Source organism: Odontomachus brunneus, unplaced genomic scaffold (assembly GCF_010583005.1).
Source record: "Odontomachus brunneus isolate Ranch 3 - 2012 unplaced genomic scaffold, Obru_v1 Obru_scaffold_050, whole genome shotgun sequence".
NCBI classification, from domain to species: Eukaryota; Metazoa; Arthropoda; class Insecta; order Hymenoptera; family Formicidae; genus Odontomachus; species Odontomachus brunneus.
In genome coordinates this window covers 2,081,043-2,103,577 of record NW_022639500.1, presented here as the reverse complement: position 1 = coordinate 2,103,577, position 22,535 = coordinate 2,081,043, and the positions used below count along the sequence as shown (strand labels likewise).

General features: G+C 35.0%; 1 protein-coding gene across 3 annotated transcripts in view; it reads right to left on the bottom strand.

Moving 5' to 3' along the window:
* The window catches only part of LOC116845227 (proton channel OtopLc-like), a 43,774-nt gene that overhangs the window by 8,146 nt on the left and 13,093 nt on the right, over positions 1-22,535 (bottom strand). For 2 of the 3 annotated variants that reach the window (XM_032817663.1, XM_032817664.1), the window contains 3 exons: positions 6,528-6,755; positions 4,235-4,437; positions 1,794-2,107 (listed from right to left, as the gene is read on the bottom strand). In XM_032817663.1, the coding sequence (XP_032673554.1) occupies positions 1,794-2,107; positions 4,235-4,437; positions 6,528-6,755 (745 nt within the window). Of the gene's footprint in view, positions 1-1,793; positions 2,108-4,234; positions 4,438-6,527; positions 6,756-17,912; positions 18,342-22,535 lie in introns of those variants that run through there. The other variant, XM_032817665.1, reaches the window with a different exon arrangement.

The following is a 22,535-nucleotide window of genomic DNA, read 5'->3' as shown; positions in this document are numbered from 1 at the left end:
AGATTTCTCTCTTTCTCTCTGTTAGGCAATATAAAAGTTATTTTTAGGAATGCTTCTCAGATTCTAATTTCGGAGACTAGTATCTTAGCAGGAGTACATTGGAGGAACAAATTAACATGAACTTATGGGATTATTTTCATTTAATCTATACGCTTTTAAGAGATTGTCCACTTTACACATTGTATATTAGTGTGTAACGTATATTATTTCATTTCTGCAATTTTTAAATCTGTAATGTCATAAGTAGCATTATATTCCGTGAAAAGATGAAAAAGGAATTTTATTTGATACTTTGAATAAAAATTTTCTCTTTTTAGACACAAAATCGTAAATCTTTACCCAAACAACACGCGTGTTTAAAAGACGTCTTATGGATATCTTTTTTTAGACGTCTTATTTCAGATATTTTTATGACCTATATTAATAGTTGTTACTTGAAACTCCTCTCAAGTGAGATCTAAGTTCAAAGTTAGATGAGAGTTTTTTAGTTGGGTACAGATATAGTGTCACAAATAACATATAATTCATCTAAAAAGCTCAGATCTAATTTTGAAAAAATCAGTCTCACGTGAGATAAACTTCAAGTAACGATTATTAATACGGTTTTATAACGTTTATTGAATAATATTTTTAAGACTATGTATAATTATTAACATTACTGCATCTGGTTGCGTTAGGACTATGGCATACAGAGAAACTTGAGCAGTAAAACGTAAGCAGTAAACAAATTGTCCAATCGCAGTCGCTAATTCTTGAACCGTAAAAAGAATCATCGACTATGATTGATCAACTTACTTACTGATTACGTCTTATTGTTTAACTTTTTGTCCGGACTCTTAGCTCTTTATGTGCTGTAAGCATTATTTTATCTTGCTTCCGTATGTGATGAACGATAAAAATAGAATGACACTTACAGCGCGTGAGCGCAGCTCATGAGATTTATGTACTCTGTTGCTATAGCAACTGTCATAACGATTTCTTAGCTTGCGAGCGTTATGTACGTGAACATATAAAAAAATCTTAAAGAAATTATTAAACTATAAATTTTGATAATTTGTTCAGTTTGCTGTTTTAAGTTGCTGTACCGAGTAAAAATGTTCTTTCTTCTATACAGATTCTTCAAAATTATGGTTAGACTCAGGATTAGGATTGAGTATCGATGACAGATAGTAAATGATAATGATATTTGACATTGTATTTTAAATGTTATGTTATGTATTACCAAATACTGCTATTTGACAACATATTTAAAGTATAGGGTGTGCTGAATGTCATCATTATTCGTTAGCTATCATCAATATCTAAACTTAACTCTGAACAAGACAGATGAGCAAATCCACAGTCTGATCATAATTCTCAACCGTCTGTGGCGAACAAACGATAATAAATAAAATATCCTTAATATCCTAATAAAATATCCTTCTTTTTTAATATATAAGTCTTAAGATAACATCTCGAAAACGTTATTTTAAGACAGTGTTTAAGATAATTTTAAAACAATGTCTTTAAGACGTCTTAAGTCGGGATACAAGACGTTTTTGAGATAAGTTTTAAGACTTTTTTAGACGTCTTTAAGACATAATTTTGTGTGGGTAGTTGATTTTTTTGGCGGATTTCAATAGAATTTTAATTCACGGATCGACTCGAAAAAACGCGTAAAATGGAAAGAAGTCCGTCAGAAAGATCAGATTGCAAATCATCCGTTCCGTGAAGTTTGTCGTGAAAATTAAGGCCGCGAGTTGTAGGTCACTCCACATACATATCGTTCGCGCCGAGCGTGCCCACTCACTCACCTCGTTGTTCAGGAATATGAAGTACATTTGGATGAAGATGAAGGCCATTCTCGTGGCGGGCGTGAGAGCCAACATGATATTGTGACACTTGGTGTTGCGTTCCAGCTCGAAATACTGGCCAAATTCCAGTCCGGAGTAGATCATCGAGCCGATGCCGAATGCCACGGCGCCCATTCGTAGGTAGAAGCTGCCGTAGTGCTGGACCGGACGTACCGGATTCACGTGAGGGTATCCGGTCTCAGGCGCGTCGCTGTCGCCGCCGGCGCCGCTCGACGATCGCGATGAGTCTAGGTCGCATACGTCCTTCTGCTTTTCTGCATCGCGATTTAGCATGGAGACCAATCAGTCGGCTATCCCGATTATATCGCAGGACAATGATCGTGGCGTGTGCACACATATACTGAGAAAAAATACTTGAAAATGTGTATCCCACAAATGAATGTTCAAGTATTTTTGCCAGTGTAGAGAGAACATTATACACGTAATTCTTTCCACATAAAGTCTTTACGATGTTTCTGACAGCGCAGAAATGAACTGTCAGAGTTTATATTGAGAACGTAATACAAATTTTGGTACTTCAAACTAGATAGTAAATTATAGGTAACGATTTTTTTAATATTCTCTATAGACATCAGTTCCTAAGTAAATATAAATCGCTTTAGCGAAAGTAGAATTTTTCAATCATGTTATAAAAGAATATATAATTACCTATGAAGGATTTTAACAAATAACATTAAGGGGATGCTGAAAACTTTATCGCGACAAAACTGACATTTTTCTGCAAAGTTTACGTCATATTGGTCGTACAGAATTACAATGCTTTTACGCAATGAAAGTACGTGCGAAAGTAAATAGCAGCATTGCTCAATATGTGACGAAAACGAAATAAAAATCTTTAATGTAAAATTTTAAGCGTAATATTTAGCCTAATCTAAATCTGTCTAATGTAAATCATATATATACCGAAAGTGTGGATGCTCCAAACAGAAAAATTTTGAAAAACATTGCTGTACTTCGCATCTGAATTCAGAAGCTTAAAAATATCGGAAGAGTCCGCAGAAAGATTTCTATATATGCCTGGTTAGGTTACCCGTTAAATATACCCGGTAAAATAACACACATTTACGTAAGATCTACATGTACAAAAAATACGAAAAGCATAGCATAGCATTTAGTGACAACCGTTTTTACGTTATCGACATTTTTCGAGTTCGTCATCCCCTTAAGGGGAAGCTGGAGTCGAAATCTTTACCGACAGATAACTGACGTTTTTCTGCAAACTTTATGTTGTATTCGCTGCACAGAATTAAAAATGCTCTCTTACATAATAAAAATATATGCGAAAATGAATTGGAGTATTGCTCAATACATAACAAAATCAATAAAAAATTCTAAAGTTGACGTTTCAAATAGTAATTAGTTTGTCAAATGCTGTCAGTTAAAGTAAATATTTGCCTAATATAAAATATCTGTAACTTGTACATACTGAGCTCGAATTTGCTCCGTTCAGGAAAATTTGAAAAAAGATTAATGCTGTATCTTTACATCTGAATTAACAAGATTAAAAATGTCGGAAAAGTTTGCAGAAAGATTACTATATATGTGTCTGCGTGGTTAAGTTTTCCGTTAAGTGTGCTGAAATGTGCAAAGCAACATACACTCACGTAAAATCTATAAGTACAAGAAATACGAAAAGGATAACATGATTATATTAATGATGGTTGTCTCTACGTTATTTTTGGAGTTCGCTATTAACTTCAGCATTCCCTTAAGCAAAAATATAAAAATTTGCCAAATTAGTAGTAACAAATTCTTTTTAACAATAGATTTCAGTTCCTAAAATATAAATGGCACATATGAGAAGCAAAGAGAACAAATTCAGGCAAAATATGTTCCTCAATTACAAAATTCTACAGTAATTTTTACTATAAAATTCTTTCCATGTAGTCAAGAAAAAAAAGATCGCAACACTTTTCTTTTTAACAAATATCATCACGCATTAGCATCCAACAGGAGAATTTGTTTTTTAGTAATTTCTAGAAGATTTTTTTTTTTCTAATAACATAGAGCCCGTTCTGAAGTTCATTGAGGAAAAAGTTGCGACCTTTTACCCACCGACTATTCGGATTCTACGCCGTCACCTCGTTTCGGCGATCGCTGTCGACCGAGAGAGGAATTTCGATGGGAAATAGGACGAGGTCGTCGAGCTTGATATACAAACGTCATGTCATCATGCGCGCGAATGTAGATCGATCGGAATTTAAGGCTGCGATTGTCAAGGCACGTCTCCGATCTGCTTTTGTCTATTCTCGCGGGTACACCTGTCAAGCGCGAGTACACCTGTCGTGGAACCGCAATCGAGATACCTCCCACAAGTTGAGAATCTTTATCGGTACCAATGGGAAACGACGCGGGCTTTCCGAATGTAATAAAGAACTTACTTGGTTTCGACTTGCCATCCCTGAACAACATGGCGTACATGTACACGAGGAAGATCATGCTGCCGAAGTAGAGGTAGAGGTAGAAAGCCTCGTAGAACGATGGCGGTATGTACGTGGATATTACTTCCGCCATGGGAAAGGCGATCCCCATCACGACCAGAAGTTTCCCGTACAACGCGCTCAAAGTGGTCGCCAGGGCGTCGCTGCAGCAGAAACGGAAATTGAAGCTGAATGAAACGCGGATCCGCGTCGAGCGCGGATTAAATCCTCGCTCGAGGAAATAGATCCATCTCCGGCTTGTACTTTGAGGAGGCACGTTCCCTCCTCTTCGATTAGTACGTCCCGACTATCAAGCGGATCTTCATTCGAAACGCGCTGTCAAGGAATTCTATAAAATCCGCCTGTCTGTAAATCCACTCAGGCTTTTATCGGCCAGAGGGATTTCAATCGATAAACCGCGATCAAGCGAACGAATATCATTGCTTGCGTATATTAAGCCGATTAATTGATAGTATTTCAATAAAAAGAATCACAGGTAACCTCGACATCCTGTATACGGACAAAAATTTATGTGCATTTAAAACTAATCTATTTAAATTGACAATCATTGTTTCATAAGCAACAACATATAATTTTGTAAAAAGAATTTTTAAGTCTTGAATTTCAACAATGCTATAATTTTAGGTGAATATTATAATTTGATAAGAATTTTATATAAGTAGTACATGATATTATTTTGGTGATAATAATATCTTCTTCCGATATTTCATCAAAGACATCATATTCCTAATCCAACATTTCACGCTTTTCATTCATGAAAAATAAATTTTGGTGTATAATAAAAATATATTTTTATAAGAATAATAAAAAATAATAATAAGAATATATTTTTCCTTTGTTAAATCACATAAAATGTTGCCAATAAGTTATCTTCATTTAACATTATGTAACCTTATTTTAAGATTTACATGTCAAGAATAAAGATATTTTCAAAGCAAAAAATTTTTTTTCTGCGTATAGAAGATTGATATTCTGCAGAATAATTAATAATTATATAATTTTCAAATTATCATAATCGATAATTTAACATAAGTATAATATAATATAATTTAATAAGCTATAATCAATAATTTTCTTTTCCCGTAGAATCATCAATTTCATTAAATTGTTTTGTAAATTTAATTTTCCAAAATCTGAATTTATATCTACTGTAATTAAAAAGGAGATTTTCTTTTCCGTTTAACATATAAATAAATATAAAAATCTTGTATAAATAAACAAATTTCTTCTCTTACACAAAGTCGCTGCAGATAATTCAAGATTAGCAAAGAACGTTGTTTGATATAACTGAATATATCTATAATGACGTAATTTATTTCCATTCCTGACTGAAATGAAAATAATTTGCCAAAGGAATCGTCGAAAACGGGAGATCGAGGGCAACACGCGTATATGATGGATCGTTAGTTAGATTCTCGTCATCGTGTAACATTACAGCGGAGATACCATTGGCCGCAAATACATCCACCCCCGTAAGAATTGGCTCAATTACGAGTAATCGCGTGGTCGCCTGTACGCGTGTGTTTGATTCATAAAGTACCGGTAATTGCGGTGCAGACGTCGGTCAGGATAACCTGTAGGATCACGTGAAATTTCCGTGGCGACCGGCATTCCCCCTTCGCATCCATTTGTCGGCAACGTGAGCGGATTCAAGTGACGAATCTTCGCGAAATCGAGCGCGTGCGTATCGGGGGGAAGCGAGAGTGCAAGCGTTTTTCACACGCAAAGCTCACACGTGCAGCATTATCATAAATAACAACATCGTTTCGCTAAATTAATAATTCAACTAATGAGCCTGAGTGCAATTAAAAAAATGCACGCGTCTGAATTTAACAAACCAATTAACATTAACGACGATCCCCTTCTCGCTCGCGACTCTCTGGGTGGCGATTCTCAACGTCATGCGAATGAGAAATGCGCATACGAAAATCCTATAGTTCACGTTACGTACACTATAAATTTTCGCAGGCGTATCTCATTCATACGCCGTCAAGAATCGGGTTCCTGGGCACGCGACTCGATTACCGCACGAGCTCCGCAAAGTTGTACAAATAAAATCACATTCCGCCGATGTGAAAAGCGTTGAGCTAATAACCGCAGGCGCGCGCGACATTCAATGGCTGAGAATCAGCTGCGATTGAAAACACGCGAGAGAGCGCCCGTTCGCTCGGGCGCTCGGGTACATCGACCTCCGGGCGATGACGAAACGATCTGATCCACTTCGCTCACTCACCATCCAAGGTTCTTCCACTTCCGTTCGTCGGTGACCTCGAGGAAGGTCGGCGCTGGATAGCAGACCGCCGGAATCGGCTGCGAGGAGCATGGCAGGGCCAACGCGAATTGGGGTGGCCGGTGGACGCGCGAGGGTGAGCTGCTGCTGTGTCTAGACAGCGTTTCCGGTGAGACGATTACCGCGGATGGCGAGGCTGGTGATGGTAGCGCGACCGGCAGCCCTGGCCAACTGTGCAGCCAATAGAATCGTTCAGAAATTAGAGGAAAATGAGAAATCGAAGGGCAAAGATTAAAGCTCCTGGTCCTTCATAGCGAAACTCGTGATTCGTGACGTCAGAAGCGAGAAAACGCATGCTTAAAATTCCTGCATGCTATTTTCAAATAAGTAGATTTAAAAAAACACTTCAGGTCACTTGAATATACTTGGAAAGTGGTTCGAAAACTATCCTTTTCCTTTGACAGTCAACAAATAGTCACAAAATTAACGTAGGCTGTAATCTTCCTCTTTAAGCTATCTTTCCTCGTGATTTTGTCACGTTAATGGCATGGTTATTTATTGACTGTCAAAAGGAAAGGATAGTTTTTATAAGTATACTCAAGCGATCTGAAGTTTTATTCATTTTTTTCTTATTATTTCTAACCTCAGACGTCATGATCCAACAGAGCCGCAAGGAATACTTAAAAGCTCTATACATTTTATACTTAACATATGTAAAGATTATTTATATGAAAGTTACATATATATAGAAGTTATTTAACATTTATAAAAATTAAATATATATTATATTTATATAATATAATAACATTCGCGCTTCTATGATTTATTTGGGAAACTCTTCTCACAAACCACGTTGTTTGTTTTAGGAGAAACCGAGGAGAAACTGAGTCTAGGACTCACACGTGTCAGTTGCCACAAAGCTTATATCTCACGTAATAAATGGGGAAGCATAGTCCTCTATAGTATAGGTTACTTGAGTCATATTAGTTGGGTGTACGAAATAGCTCATGATAGAAATGTATGTCGTATTTACAAGTACTTTTTCAAAATTGGACGCCGTGAGTACATTTTTTCTTGTTTCTATTTTTATACTTGAGTTTTTTATGAGATTCATTGATTTTGGAATTTCTGGTCATGATTTCTTTTTAATTGTAAGAAATGTTACGGATTTATTTCACTTTTCCTACATATAATTAACAGTTATTGCAATATAATTTGTAAATATAATCTTTTCTATCCCAAATAGTCGGGTTCAGATTAAATGAGATTATTTTTCATGTGTTGCGGATTTATCACGTAGCTATGACGTGACTTACATAAGAATACAGAAGCATACGCAGTGATGTATTATATTATTCATGTCACACAACAATAAGTCTGCGTATAAAATCCTATACTAGAGAGCTCAAAATTTTATTATAAAGTTTATGAGAATTATTATCTTCTTAACTGAATGATTGTTTACTCTACCTGATTATAAGATATCACTAACTTTAATATAAAACATTTAAAAAACTTAAAACAGAAATAATTTGTTGTTTAGTTCCTTTACATGAAAGATATGTGATAATCAAATCTGGGTATAAGATAAAGTCTTTGTTTACAACTTAATAACTTCCTCGTGTATAAATATTTATAAGGATAATATTTGTTTTCTTTTATCTAAAGGTTATAGCTATATGAAAACGTGCACAATATTTAAAAAAATATTGCATACATCTTTCTTTAATCACTATGCAAAAAGTATGACGACCAAACCCGATTTCCCCTAATCGTATCAAACAAAATTAGTTTTATGTGAATATGGACAGAAGAATCATTGCTGTCGCACATACGTTATGTTTATAGCAAAAGTGTTAAGTAACATTGATTTTAAGTAAAAATGAAAGGAAAAATCACCTGAAACGAAATTTTAGCTCTACTTTCGATTTGAACTTTTTAACCTCTATATGTTCTATAAAATCAATGCATGTTTAATATACATGAATTACGAGATGTTTAGAGTTAATTGGGTGTACAAAATAGCTTATGACAGAAACATTGCATGTTTCTAGTAGTATTTACAAGCACTTTTTTAAAATTAGATACGGTGAATACATTTTTTCTTGTCCCTATTTTTATTGATTCATTTTGGAATTTCTAATCATAATATTTTTTTAGTTGTAAGAAATTTTATGAATTTGTTTCGGTGTTTTTTTAAATGATAGAAAAAACAAAATGTCACTTATAAAGTTTAAAAATCTCTCGGCAAAAGTGATAAGTAAAATATTGGGTTGATTCATAAGTTCGTGCAGATTTTTATCTAGTTGAGGTATTCGTATATTAATATTAAATATTAATATTAAAAAGATAGTTTCATACAGAGTTGACGTATATGTTTTGATAGCTGACATTCGAGAGCATATTTTTGAGATAAATAATAGTGTTTAAAGAAGTACAAGTGTCTTTATTGTGGCTTGAAAATGGTTCATTGGAACATTTTTTCTTGTTTCTATTTTTATACTTGAGTTTTTTATGAGATTCATTGATTTTGGAATTTCTGGTCATGATTTCTTTTTAATTGTAAGAAATGTTACGGATTTATTTCACTTTTCCTACATATAATTAACAGTTATTGCAATATAATTTGTAAATATAATCTTTTCTATCCCAAATAGTCGGATTCAGATTAAATGAGATTATTTTTCATGTGTTGCGGATTTATCACGTAGCTATGACGTGACTTACATAAGAATACAGAAGCATACGCAGTGATGTATTATATTATTCATGTCACACAACAATAAGTCTGCGTATAAAATCCTATACTAGAGAGCTCAAAATTTTATTATAAAGTTTATGAGAATTGTTTATATAATTATAATTATGAAGGCAGTAATGAGTTATTCCAGTGTATTATGCTTTTTTACTTCTGAAAAAATTCTGAGTCTGGAATATTTTACCTCACTATATTCACTCGACATTGTCCCGATTATCATCTGTTTCGCTCATTATAAAACTTTTGACGGTATAAACTTCGCTTCTTTAAATGATGTGAAAAATCACTAGGAACATTTTTCTTCACCGGAAAAGTACAAGAAAGAAACTTATTTTACGAGAAGGGAATCATGAAATTACGTGAAAGATGGCAAGAGATTGTGGAACAGAATGACGAATATATTATTCATTAAAATGGTATCTAATAAGAATAAAATGCATTTTCAATTTTGTTTAAAAATCCGCAATTTACAGGTCAACCTAAAAGAATCAAAAGAGGTCGATATAGATTTCAACATGTATCAAAGTAGACATTAAATGGAATATTGAGGTCGAAAATATAATTTCTAGATTTCTAGATGTTAATCGCGTGACATCATGTTAATCTTTTATTTTCGAGTGCTCCATAGCCAATGAAACGATCCTTGCAGTATCTAAAGATAAACTTGGAATAATCTTAAATATAAAAATTGACTATATATAAACACCAACTCAAGAGGTATAATTTTTTTAATTTTATCGATACACTTCGTTCCTTTTCTCTTCAACGATAAAATATATATTTCTTTCACTCTTTTTAAGAGTACAATCTGGTTCAGTTAAAAGGAACTGACCTAAAAAGATGGCTTTTTAGCGTCAGAGATAAACATTAAATGTTGCGAAACTTCCGAATTATCGCGAGAGTGAGGCGATATTTTAGTGCTCGAACAAATGAGATTGTATTAATTATTTGCCTCTTGTTCTTCTTCATCCTCCTCCTCCTCGAATTAATTATCTCGCGGCATGGTGGCACGTGCCATGTCTACGCAAAGCCCCTTTACCTTCATTTTTTATGTATTTTGCGTGACGCCACGTGGGAAACGCAAATATACTCACGACCACGCCCTTCACGCCGGGCCACTATTTTAATTAATTGATAATTCACCTTTAGAAGATCGCGCAGTCAGTAATTATTTTGCTCGCCTCGCATCTCTTTATTACACACAATAACAATTCTCTTCTTGCACTTGTTATTTTAATAATTTTCATATTATGCGAATTGTTAATTGCACGCTCAATTTAGATAATTTGAGTCGGCAGCCTTGACCGACTTACTTATTCAGCGACTACCTGGTCTGTCGTTAATCCGTGTTGCAAGTTTAACCTTCGTTGACTCGCATGATTTCCTACTCTGTATATTTCTTAGAGAGGAATCTCGCTAAAAACAAGTGGAAAGTGACAATATTTTCATTCTAAGCGACACTGAAAATATTGCTACACAAAATTACAAAAATGTTTGTGGATTCCAATTACAAAATTATACGAACAAATCGATGATGAATTTTAATCGATTAAAGTGAATATGTTTCTGTGACGATAGAGTACATCAGATTCGCTCTTTAATTTTAAGGAAAATATTCACTCAACGATTCAGAATGGAAAATTCGTTCTCCATATTTTATTCTAAGAAATGTATGAAATATTTTTTAAATAGTCTCAATCAAAGTCTCGTAACTTGTTCTCGTAAAATTCGTCAGAACTTATAAATAGATTTACAAATCTATGCAATATCATATGTCGTATAATCACTTATAAATATCGTAAATTACATGAAATCGTAGATATTTACGAATAATTGTACGATATGATATTGCATGGACTTGTAAATCTACTCATAAGTTATGACGAATTTTACGAGAACAAGTTACGAGATTTACGATTCTCCTTAGAATTGCAGCAACAGAATGTATTCTCAATCCACATGACCGAATTTTTTAATTGGGTCGGAGTGTGAATTTGTGTTTCTATGTGCGGGACAATGGAGTGTATCAGATTTACTCTTCAATATCAAATAAAAATATTCACTCAACGATTTAGAGTGGAAAATTCACTCAATATGAATGAAAAATTATTTAAATTCAAGAGTAGCTTACTTTATTTTTAGGAAAATTCACTCTAAGAAATTTAGATAGTAATACACATAAAAACTCCTATTAGGTTTGTGAGACGATTTTTTAAAATTATGCAAATAGAATGTATTATATAATAATATAATACAATATATAATATATAATATAATAATATAATATATATTATATTATTATATTATATATTATATATTGTATTATATTATTATATAATACATTCTATTTGCATAATTTTAAAAAATCGTCTCACAAACCTAATATATATATATATATATATATATAACTTTGTCTTTCATAGATTTAGTTTCTGATTAAACTACCCGCGCACAGTAACATTTATGGTTTTAGAGCAGCACTGATTTCGCATCTTATCGATCTCGGAGATTAACATACGAGTCAAGAAAAGAAATGAAAAGTTAATCAAGACTAATTAGGTCCCATCCCATCCTTGAGATAGAGGTCTCTTTCCAGTATTCTACATGATAAATCCACAACCATACAATACTTGTACTTTATTATTATCTTTTCCATTTCCATTAAGAAAGGTCAGATATTGATTAATTTTTTAGGACGTTCAATGTCTCATTTCTTGATCTATTTGTGGATATAGTGTGTTTCGCAATCGGCTATCTGTGGACTCTTATTGGCTTTTTTATCCGTGTCTGGCCAGGAGAGATTAATTAAGACACGTGCACGAGGGCGAGGGAGATCGGTTGATCGTGCACACATGGCTTCGCCCATGATTTTTATATGAACCGCACGCTCGGCCGATTTAAGGTCAACGCGGTGCTATAATGTTTGACACATCACATTGACACTAGCTGCAGGAAGAGACCGACTAGTGCTGATGGCTTCGTGAGCGTCATTAGATGACGTAGCGTTGACTTTCTAACACACTAGTCGTTTATCAAATAATCGTCGTAAACGATCAATTTAATCCGATACACACACACACACCCGACGTTCTTTTCTCTCGGTGAAAACATTTCTTTCTCTTCCCAGCACGCGCGTGGATTTCCACAGTCGAGAAAATTCATGAAGAAATGTAGATCGATCGAATCGTCACGAGAAAGACTTGATTTACTCGGTAGTGAATGACATACTTTACACGCAGGAAAAAAGATTAGCAAAAGGGATAAACACATCGCCTACTAGAGACGTGAATCGATATCTTCAGTTTTCGACGCGCTGCGAGAAAGGAATGTTGATTCACTTTTTTCGGGGGTTGAAACGAGGTATTTCTGTGAATTCTATAAATTAAATCTTGTTAAATCTGTAAATAAAAAATAAGATTTTTCTGTAAATTTTGTAAATTCTCTTCATGAGAAATAATATTTTAATAAATATCATATACTAAAAACATTACTAGTATATTTATTAGCTGTGTGTGTCTTTTAAGTTTTAATGAAACTTTACAACTCTATATCCGATTTGTAATGTGTTAAAATGTAGCAGCGGCAGCCAAACTATTTCTTCGAAATAAAGACAGCTAATGTTATTTCTATTGAAGTTCAGTTAGTTAACTATTTTGATTTAAACGCTGTGGCGGCAAATATTCGCTGTCAGGAACAAAAATGACGTTTAAGAGAGGATGCCATACTTGAAAAATATACCGACAAAATATTGATCTTTTTCTGTAAAGTTTACGTCGTATTGGTTGCACAGAATTCCAAATATTTCTACACACTGAAAATACATAAAAAATAAATTGGAATATTTCTCGATATGTAACGAAGACGATAAAAAATTTTAAAAATTTACATTTCAAGCAGTAGGTAAGTGTAAATATTTACTTGATACAAATGTTTTGCAACTTGTATATACCGCACGTGTGTTTGTTCTGCTAACGAAAATTTCAAGGAACATTTTTGTATATTTTTACAACTGAATACAGAAATTCAAAAGTATATGAAAAGTTTGCAGAAAAACTTCTATATATGCATATACTGAGAAAAAATATTTAAAAATTAACAAATACTTATTAGATATCATTAACATATTTACTTAAATAAAAATTCTCTTCATTTAAACAAAGTGTTGTTTACTTAAATCTAGTAAATAAAAATGAATAAAAAGGTTTAAATAAAAAGAATTTTTATTTAAATAAATATGTTAATAATACCTACCTAATAAATATTTGTTAATTTTTAGATATTAACATTTTAGATATAACATTTATATGTATAAGAAATACGAAAAGGATAACATGATCGTGTTAGTGATGATCACCTCTATGTTATCGACATTTTTTGAGTTCGTCATCCACTTCGGTATTCCTTTAATTGAATCATCACGCCATTGCAATCATAAGATTACTTCGTTAGTATACGTGTACAATAAGATACTTAGCTAACGTTTTTTTAGCTATTCATACTGATGTGCACTTTTAATTTTAGCTAATAAACTTTCGTCTTGCCGTGAATGCATTTTGTGATAACCAACTCTCAGCAATGATAGTGAAATAGTTATCCTTTCAGCTGAGTCTTAATCGGTTTAGCTGAGATTCAATTGATAGCACCAAGTGATTTTTCTCGCGTATAAAATTTCGGAATAACGGCGATGAAACTAATAACAGGTCTCGTTGTCGCAATTACTCTTCACCTGAGCATACATTTTCAGGGCGGGAAGGGTACTAACGTTCCTATCGTTACATTCTTAAGCCGCATTCTCCGGCTTCTAACGCATTCTCCGGCGTGCGACTCCAACCCGGCCGTAAATTTCACCAAAATATCAATTAAGGCGGTAAACTCGAGGAAGGTCGAGCCCGACGGGGTTCTTTCTCCTCACGCGACGTCACTGCAAAAAGCTCGCGCTTCGACCTCGTGGCGACGTTCTCTGAGAAATCTGGCGCAAATTTAATTCGCGCCCTCACGAAGACAAACGACCCGGCGACGCATGGCGACCTATCTCTACGACGAGAAGTTAAAGAAGTAAAAAAGTGCACGGGGGTGGAGCCCGGTGCTCTTCAGGAAGCATACACACACACACATGTATGCACGCACGCAGAAGCCCGGCTCAAAAAGTGTTTCGCGGAAACATGGCTCGATACGCTAACGAAAGGAAGGGTGGAAGCTCATCTCCCGGAGCTTTTTGAAATAATCACGTAGCGTTGCGAAGCGTCGGAGCGAGAGAGGGTGTCATTGGCCGAGGGGGACGAGGGTAGTGAGAGGTTGATTCAGCGGTCGAGTGCCGTCCCTAGTTACGAAGGGCCGAGGGACGACGTATGTGAGGACTCGGCGCATCGCCCAACTGCCTACCCTTCGCCGGGAGATCTGCTCTTACATCACTTTCCGCTCCCTTCAATGTCCCTTACGGTCGCAGCGAGCCTTCCTGAACCTTCTCCCTCTTTCTCTCCTCTTTTCTTTCGTGACTTCTCGAGCGAAGATATTGTATTATTAAAATTCCATAACTATCAGAGAGAAGACTCTTATAATACTCTAATACACTGGGGTCATTTTTGATCCCACTCGAGTTTCAAATTTGAATTGCCCGCAAACAAGTGGAGTGAGGACCTTCGATTTACACGCTAAAATACTCTGGTATCCAATAATTGGTGAGAATATGAAGTTTAAACACTGTTGAGTCTGTATTTCAGTTGTCTGTATATAATTCATATAATAAAAGACCTCATATAACAAAAAGGCAAAGTTACTACGAGGTCGTTTCTGATCTCAGTATAGCCGGATTAAGGTGGCAAAGCATAAAAAATAAAAGTGATTTTTTGTTATATTTCGATTCTTTACCTTAAATATAATATATAAGAAAAGTTTTATGTGCAAGTAGCTCATTTTTATTTTTGATTATAGTATGCGTAATCAAGGTTTCTGTACCTTCAAACTGTAATCACGAAAAAAAAAATAAGATTTAGATACAACTAATCTTTGTTTTAATTTGAATAAAATCCCCAAATTACAATGGATTAATACTGCAAGAACTTGAAACTATTATTAATTTTATTCGCCTCCTGACTGAAAAGAACAAAGTGTTTTCGTATACTTAAAAAAATATAAATTGAAATAAATACATGTGTGCTTAATAGTTGTTATTTGAAACTTATCTCACGTGAGATACTCAGAGCTAAACAGAGATATTCTAAACTTAGAGCTAGATTTGATTTTTTTTATTTAAATCATATGATATATATGTGACATAAGATTTGTAATTGCATCTTACGTAAAGAATGTCTTAAATAATAATTACTAATACAAATCTTAGGCCCGTATTAATAATTATTGATTGAAACTCGTCTTAGATAAGATACTGAGATTTGAATTCAGAGAAAATTTTTCAGCTGAGTCGCGATATAAATATCACATATATCATAATTTAACTGATTATTTAACTGATAAACTTCTAACTCTAAATGAATATATGTGTAAGAAAGACCGAGGCTATTTGGTCATTGAAATAAATTGGTAAAATTGATTATTTTTACTGTCATTTAACAGATCTGTTAAACAGATTTACATTTTTACTGTCATTTAACAGATCTGTCATTTAACAGATTTCAAAATCAAACAAGCAGTGATTTCAAAACCATCTTTCACATATTTGAAAATCTTATTAAGCTAAATTACTACTTAATTCTGCGACTCGTTAGAAAATATTAAAAATGATTAGTTTTACCAAGTTACTCCGCTAGCTAACTAGCCCTGATCTGATATGTAACAAGTTTCAAATAACGATTATTAATATTGATTTGACATATGCAATCAGAAATAAATTTCATAAATGAATAGAAGCTAACGTGTAGATAATTTTTGACGATAATATAAATAAACCTCCAGTTTTGCAGTTGGCGAAACATAATTTACAGTTTATGTTCTGACAAGAGTAAAACTAAAAGCTAATTTACACTAGTGCAAAAGATTATTTGCATTTCTTGGCTCTTATAAGTTTATGAAGTTTATTAAAACTTTTCTCAAGTTCTGACTCGGCGACGTATCGTGAGATCAAATGAAATTTCATGTTTCAAGAAAGACTACAGCTTCAAAATTTAAACCGACTTAGATTCTTTTCTTATTTTATAAAAGCTATTGAAATTTAGAACAATTTCGTCGAAATAAATTTTTGTCTTTTGTTTCCTCTCTTCTAAATTATACATAAAAAAGTTGGATTCAAAAATTTTTTTCAATTAAATAGTAAATAACTCATTTCATATTTTATCTAATTTAACATCAAACACAAATATTGATATTGAAATTAGATATTCAAATTCTGATTGTAAGTTTGAAAAAGCTAACATAGGCTAATATAGATTCACTAAATCTTACCTTGACTTAACAAACAAGATTAATTGAAATAGTACTTAACTTTAGTAAGTAAAAACTACTGAAAGTTAAATAAAAATACTACTATTATGTTATCAATTTTGTTGTAAATTACTCTTCTTGAAATAAAACGTTTTAAACTTCCGCGTCTATCGGAATTATTTAATCGGAAAAAAACTTATAAATCTAACTTCATTGTGTCTGATATAGGAGAGAAGTAAGAGACAAAAATCTGGCTCAATAAAATTGTTCTAAATTTCATCAGCCTCCATTAAAACGAAAAAAGCATCGGTTGAAATTTCAAAACTATAGCATTTTATTGGAACATGAAATTTTATTTGGTCGCACTGTGTGATGACGCGCTCACCTGATTCGTTCCGATTTTATCGATTCCGAAAGCCGCAAGATTCGACGCGCGTTAAATTTGATCGATGTCACCCCGCGCCCTCTCCCTCGTTTCCGCCAGCTGAACTTGTTAATTTAATTAACTGTTCGCTCTTAGCCAGGAATAGGATCTCGAAAGAGGACGAGAACGATTGATCGCAACGTGTGTTGTTCGCGTTTCACGAGAATGTTCGCGTTTTTTTTCCTTCTACTTTTTTTTTTTTTATGAAAATATCATTCGTCATGATTTTGACAGCTGGTGTTTGCCGATCCGATTCATGAATAGATCTCACGAATGTATTCGCGCGAAAGCGGATCGCAATTTCCTGCGCGTCCTTTTTTTTCCTTCTTTGTGCGCGCACGACCCGTCGCTTTCCTCGACAGCGCGATCCTCCCCGAGAAATTCCCCGTGTTACACGTAGAGGCGTCGATGGCATTTCCACTTGAATTCAATTGCCGCGCGGCTATTGTCAAAGTACACATCTCTCATTCGGAAACGCGCGGGGGCCCTTCGCGCGCTGCCCTTTGAGTCGTGCCTACGAAGTTCCGGCTCGCTGGCCTTTCCCTTTCCCGTCGCTTTTCGCATATTACAACGGGAATTACGTGCCGGAGATGTCTGTCGGGCTGAGAAGCATCGCGATCCTATTGCTTGTCACTCTCTCATCCCGCTGCCCGTTCTTCATCTCCTCATTTCTCTCCCTCTATCTTTCTCTCTCGCTTTCCCCGTGACATCAGTGTCCCTTCCTCCTATCATCCTTTTAATTTCTGATTTATCTAATTCGCGTAACGGTACATTTACACGACGAGATAACACCTTATTGGACACGGCGCGGCGAGATCAAAAGCGATACCTGAGGGACGTCTCCTTGATGAGCATACCCGTGACCTTGACTCGAGCTTTCCTCGACCGTCTCGGCGGAACGTCGGCCCTCATGAACGGCCCTCGCCAACGGATGACACAATCACGGCCCTCCGGCTCGTGACACGGCACTCACGGACCCCGCATCGCAAACTGAGGCCCTAGTCGAGGCTGACCGGCTCCCTGGCCATCGTGCATATTGATCCTTCTCGCCGCTCGTATATCTCACCCATTCTCCCTCTTTCTCTCTTTGTCCCTGCCTGTGTACGCGATCATTTGACAGCGAGCGAACTCGTTAACGCGGTGTATCGAATTTGCGGAGCGGAGTGTGACACCGCCATAACAGCGCCGAACGCGCTGAAGTGATCAGCTGATCACTTTGTTTCGGTTACGTGTCGCGAATTCGGGAAATAATCGAGAGGGACAGAGTTCGTGTCTGGTGAGAATTCGGAACGTTTACGATTTATTTTTTTCTATAGAGAGAGAGAAAGAGAGAGAGAGAGAGAGAGAGAGAGATAGCCGAGCCATTCGAATTCGAGTGAGTCTTCACTCATGTAGAGTAAATTCTCTATCCTAAATTGTCGAGCGAACATTTTCATTTAATATTGAAGAGTGGATATGATGTTCTGTACACTGCAAAAACAAATTAACTCTAATTAATTTAAGCATTCGTAAGGACTAAATGAGACGCTCCTATAGATTAAGAATCCGCTTTGAGTCAAACATCAACTCTTGTGGCTTTGAGTAACAGTCGTCTCACTTTAAGTGAATTTTTGCTTGTTTTGAGTGAGATTTCATTCCATGAAACTTAGAAAATTATTCTCTAAATCTCTTCGAGTGAAAACCCACTTGAATAGAAAAGTGACGGCCGCGTCATTCCAATTCAACAGACTCTTCACTCGTGTAGAACGAATTCTCCACCCTAAATTGTCGAGTGAATATTTTTATTCAATATTGTGTGGAGAGTGACTATGATACACTCCATACTGTCATAGAAACAAGTGTACTCTAATAAATTGAATTGTTCATTCATATAGATTAAGGGTCCACTTTGCGATTCGAGTTAAAACATTTACTTGTGTGGTCCCGAGTGGCAGTATTTTCTCTTTGAGTAAATTTTCATTTATTTTGAGCTTTTCAAGACAGAATATTTTCTAAATCTCTTCGAGTGAAATTTTACTCGAAACGAAGACTGACAGACGAGTCGGTCAAATTCAAATGATTCGTCATTCATAGAATGAATTCTCCGCTCTGAATCAAATGAATATTTTTATTCGATATTGAAGAGTGAATCTGACTTCACCGTCATAAGAATAAATTAAAATGACTCTTCATTCATATAGAGCAAATTTTTCCAATCTGAATCATCAGGTAAAGGTTTTCTTTAAAAATTAAGAAGTTAATTTCGGTACACCCCCTTCTCCCTCCCTCCAGTTCACACTAAAGCATTCTCTCACTCGTAATTTCGAATAACAATATTTTTACTCAGAGTTACGAGTAATTAATTACTTTTTTAATTAATTATCATATTTAACTGACGATTAATATGATTAATTAAAGATTAATTGATTTTAACAAATTCAATAAAAAACCGTTTGTTTGACGATTAGTTCCAACGAATTCAATTAAAGACTGCTCAATCGACGATTAATATGAGTGAAAAGAATTAAAGACCGTTTACTTAATAATTAAATTTAGCAAATTTAAGTAAGGGTTACTTAGTTGACGATTGCACTTAATAAATTTGATTAAAGAATGTTTAATTGACGACATTGAACTTAGCAAATTTAATTAAAGGACATTTCGTTGATTAATATGAACAAATTCAATCGATTCAATCGAAGATTATTTTGTCACGATTAATATACTCAGTGCAACGCGAATCCTACTCAACCATTGACATTTTCCACGATGCCATGATGCTGTGAGAATTAATATTATCCACAAAACTAATTGTAGCTTTGAGTAACCGAACACTCCTCGATTGAGTCGATTGAATTTATTCATATTAATTATTAATTAAACAGTCTTTAATTAAATGTGTTAAGTTCAATTATCCATTAAACGGCTTTAATTAAATTTGCTAAGTTTAATTAAGTTTAGTTGTTAATTGAATGAGTTTTTATTCTCTTTGCTTATATCAATTGTCAATTGAACGGTCTTTAATATGCATAATTCGTCTTTAATATGCATAATTCTATTCGTTGAAATCAATCATCAATTAAACATCCTTCGGTTGATTGAATCAATAGTTAATTAACTGGATTAAAACATAGTTGTTCAAATCAGTTATTAAATTGAGAAAAATTTTCAATTAATATTTTCACAACACTGTCCTCGCTATCGTTTCAAAGGAATTTTTACTCGTTTTGAATGAAATGTCACTCCGAGAAATTTGCAGAGTATCATCTCATTATTTCCAAGCAAAATACAATACACTCCCCTTCCCCAATCGCGATGTAATATTATGCTACACGTATTTGAATATTCCAATAAATAAGTTTTAAATTTATCGATCGTATATATATGGAATTTTACGTAACTTCCTGTACACTTAAGGCCGACGTTTTCCAGAAAGCCGCACGGTAAACGTCGCGTCGAAGGCACGTAAAAGTGCTGTGCTTCAATATTCACATCGACTTTTATTCCGTCTGCTTCTCCCGAGATCGCCGGTTCTCCTCGTACATTTACTGGAAAATATCTGACGGTTTCGCGGTACGCCCTCGCCCCATTCGTGTCTACCATTTTCCCATCAAGGCGACAAATTTGTCGAGAGAGAGAGAGAGAGAGAGAGAGAGAGAGAGAGAGAGAAAGAGAGGTTCCTTCGTCGGTGGATCATGGGACATAAATTTTCCGCTGGGCAACGCTCTCTCTCTCCGAATATAACTGGGAAATTTTTCATCCCCGAGTGAAATACGTCGAGCACGCTGCGCGATACATCTGGTGGTCTTTCTCGTTCGAGAAATTATCACTCTTTTACATTTTCGAGCACATGGTGATATCTCCAATACGGCGCGCATCGGACTATTTGTGTTTTCGCTTTTATTTATTTATCTGCAGTGCGAAAATCGAGAGATCTCTCTAGTTGAACGCTGGAAAATTGCCTTCCTAGACGCCGTAAATTTCCCCGGACGAGAACGTGGCGTCGGCGCGAGTATGTGTCTACGTTGATTGAATCTGCATGTAAATCGACGGAATAAGCTGCTTTCCCGGTAAATTGGAGACGAGGGGGGGAGTGAGGCTCTCAGGAAGGCCGGCGGTACGAAGGAGAGCGCGTGGGAGAGGGTTAGGAGGTCTCTCCGAAGGTTGAACCGGAAGCGAGAGGGAAGATGCGCGTGGAGGTCGAGCGTAAGCCATAACCGAGTGACAGGTCAATATTAACTCTGACGCCGATGTTCCGTGCACGCGATTTCGAACGTTCGATATCCGGTGGAAGTAATCGAGTTCCGTGGATGGACCGAATTCGCCCGCAAACCAGACGCGACCTCTTGCCAGAATTCGGGACGGGCCAAGGGGAATTTGGACTTGACAAATTGCCTCATTCGGAACTCCACGACAAGCAACGATAATGTTCGATACATGGATGGAGATCGAGGTGTTATCAGGCAAGCGAATACGAAGTTGACGTTTTCATCAATTATAAAAAAATCGTAATATATATACAGAGTATTCAGTGTAATTCGCACGATTTTTCAGACACTTTCGACGGTTTAAGGAAAAGGTTGTTACACGAATTTTCAATTGCTTCGTGCAGACTACAACTTGCAATAACAACTTGCAAGAAGGTAAAAAAAATATTTTTTTATAAAGAAATCAAGGTCATCTTGCATTGCAAACAATGGCATCATGCATTGTTTTTTACTTAATATAGAAGACTTTAAGAAACATACTATCTTGACATACTGAAACATACTGACTTGAATTCAACATACTATCACAAATATCATTTTTGTTAACATTTAATGTGCAGCATTATTTTAAACAGCAATTATGAGCAAAGTGCGGATCTCACTGCTATCTTCAGGATACTTTTGAAAATCGTGTTATAATTAATGTACCAATCTGTTGGCCGCCTCGTTCTACAGATTTATCTCAAATAGATTTTTCTTGTGAGGATATTTGAAAGTTCTTGTGTATCAAAGACCAATCAAAATAATTGTATATTAAATACTAATTATAATGAAAATAATCAAGATCTTCGAGAAAAGATAATTACAGCTTGTCCAAATTTAGATCCAAATAGTATAATAGTTCCTACGCATAGCAATTTATTAAAAAGAGCAGAATTTTGTGTTGCAGGAGGCAAGCAATTTGAACATTAGCTTCCATAAGTTGGAGTTGTTCTATTGTTTTACTATTATTGTTAATAAAAATAATATTTGTGATAGTGCGTTGAATTTATCTTAAAGTCCTCTAAAATATTATTATATTATTATTATTAAATTCAAGGTGACGCAATTCAAAGTTTGCATTTTTACGCTGAAAACAAATTTTGTTTAAATGAAAAAATTAAAGAATATATATATCATAAAAATATGCATTTTTTTCTTATACATAAAACGTAGCTTTTCATAAAAAAAAAACGGTCTTCATAAAAACCTTTATGTTTATTCTA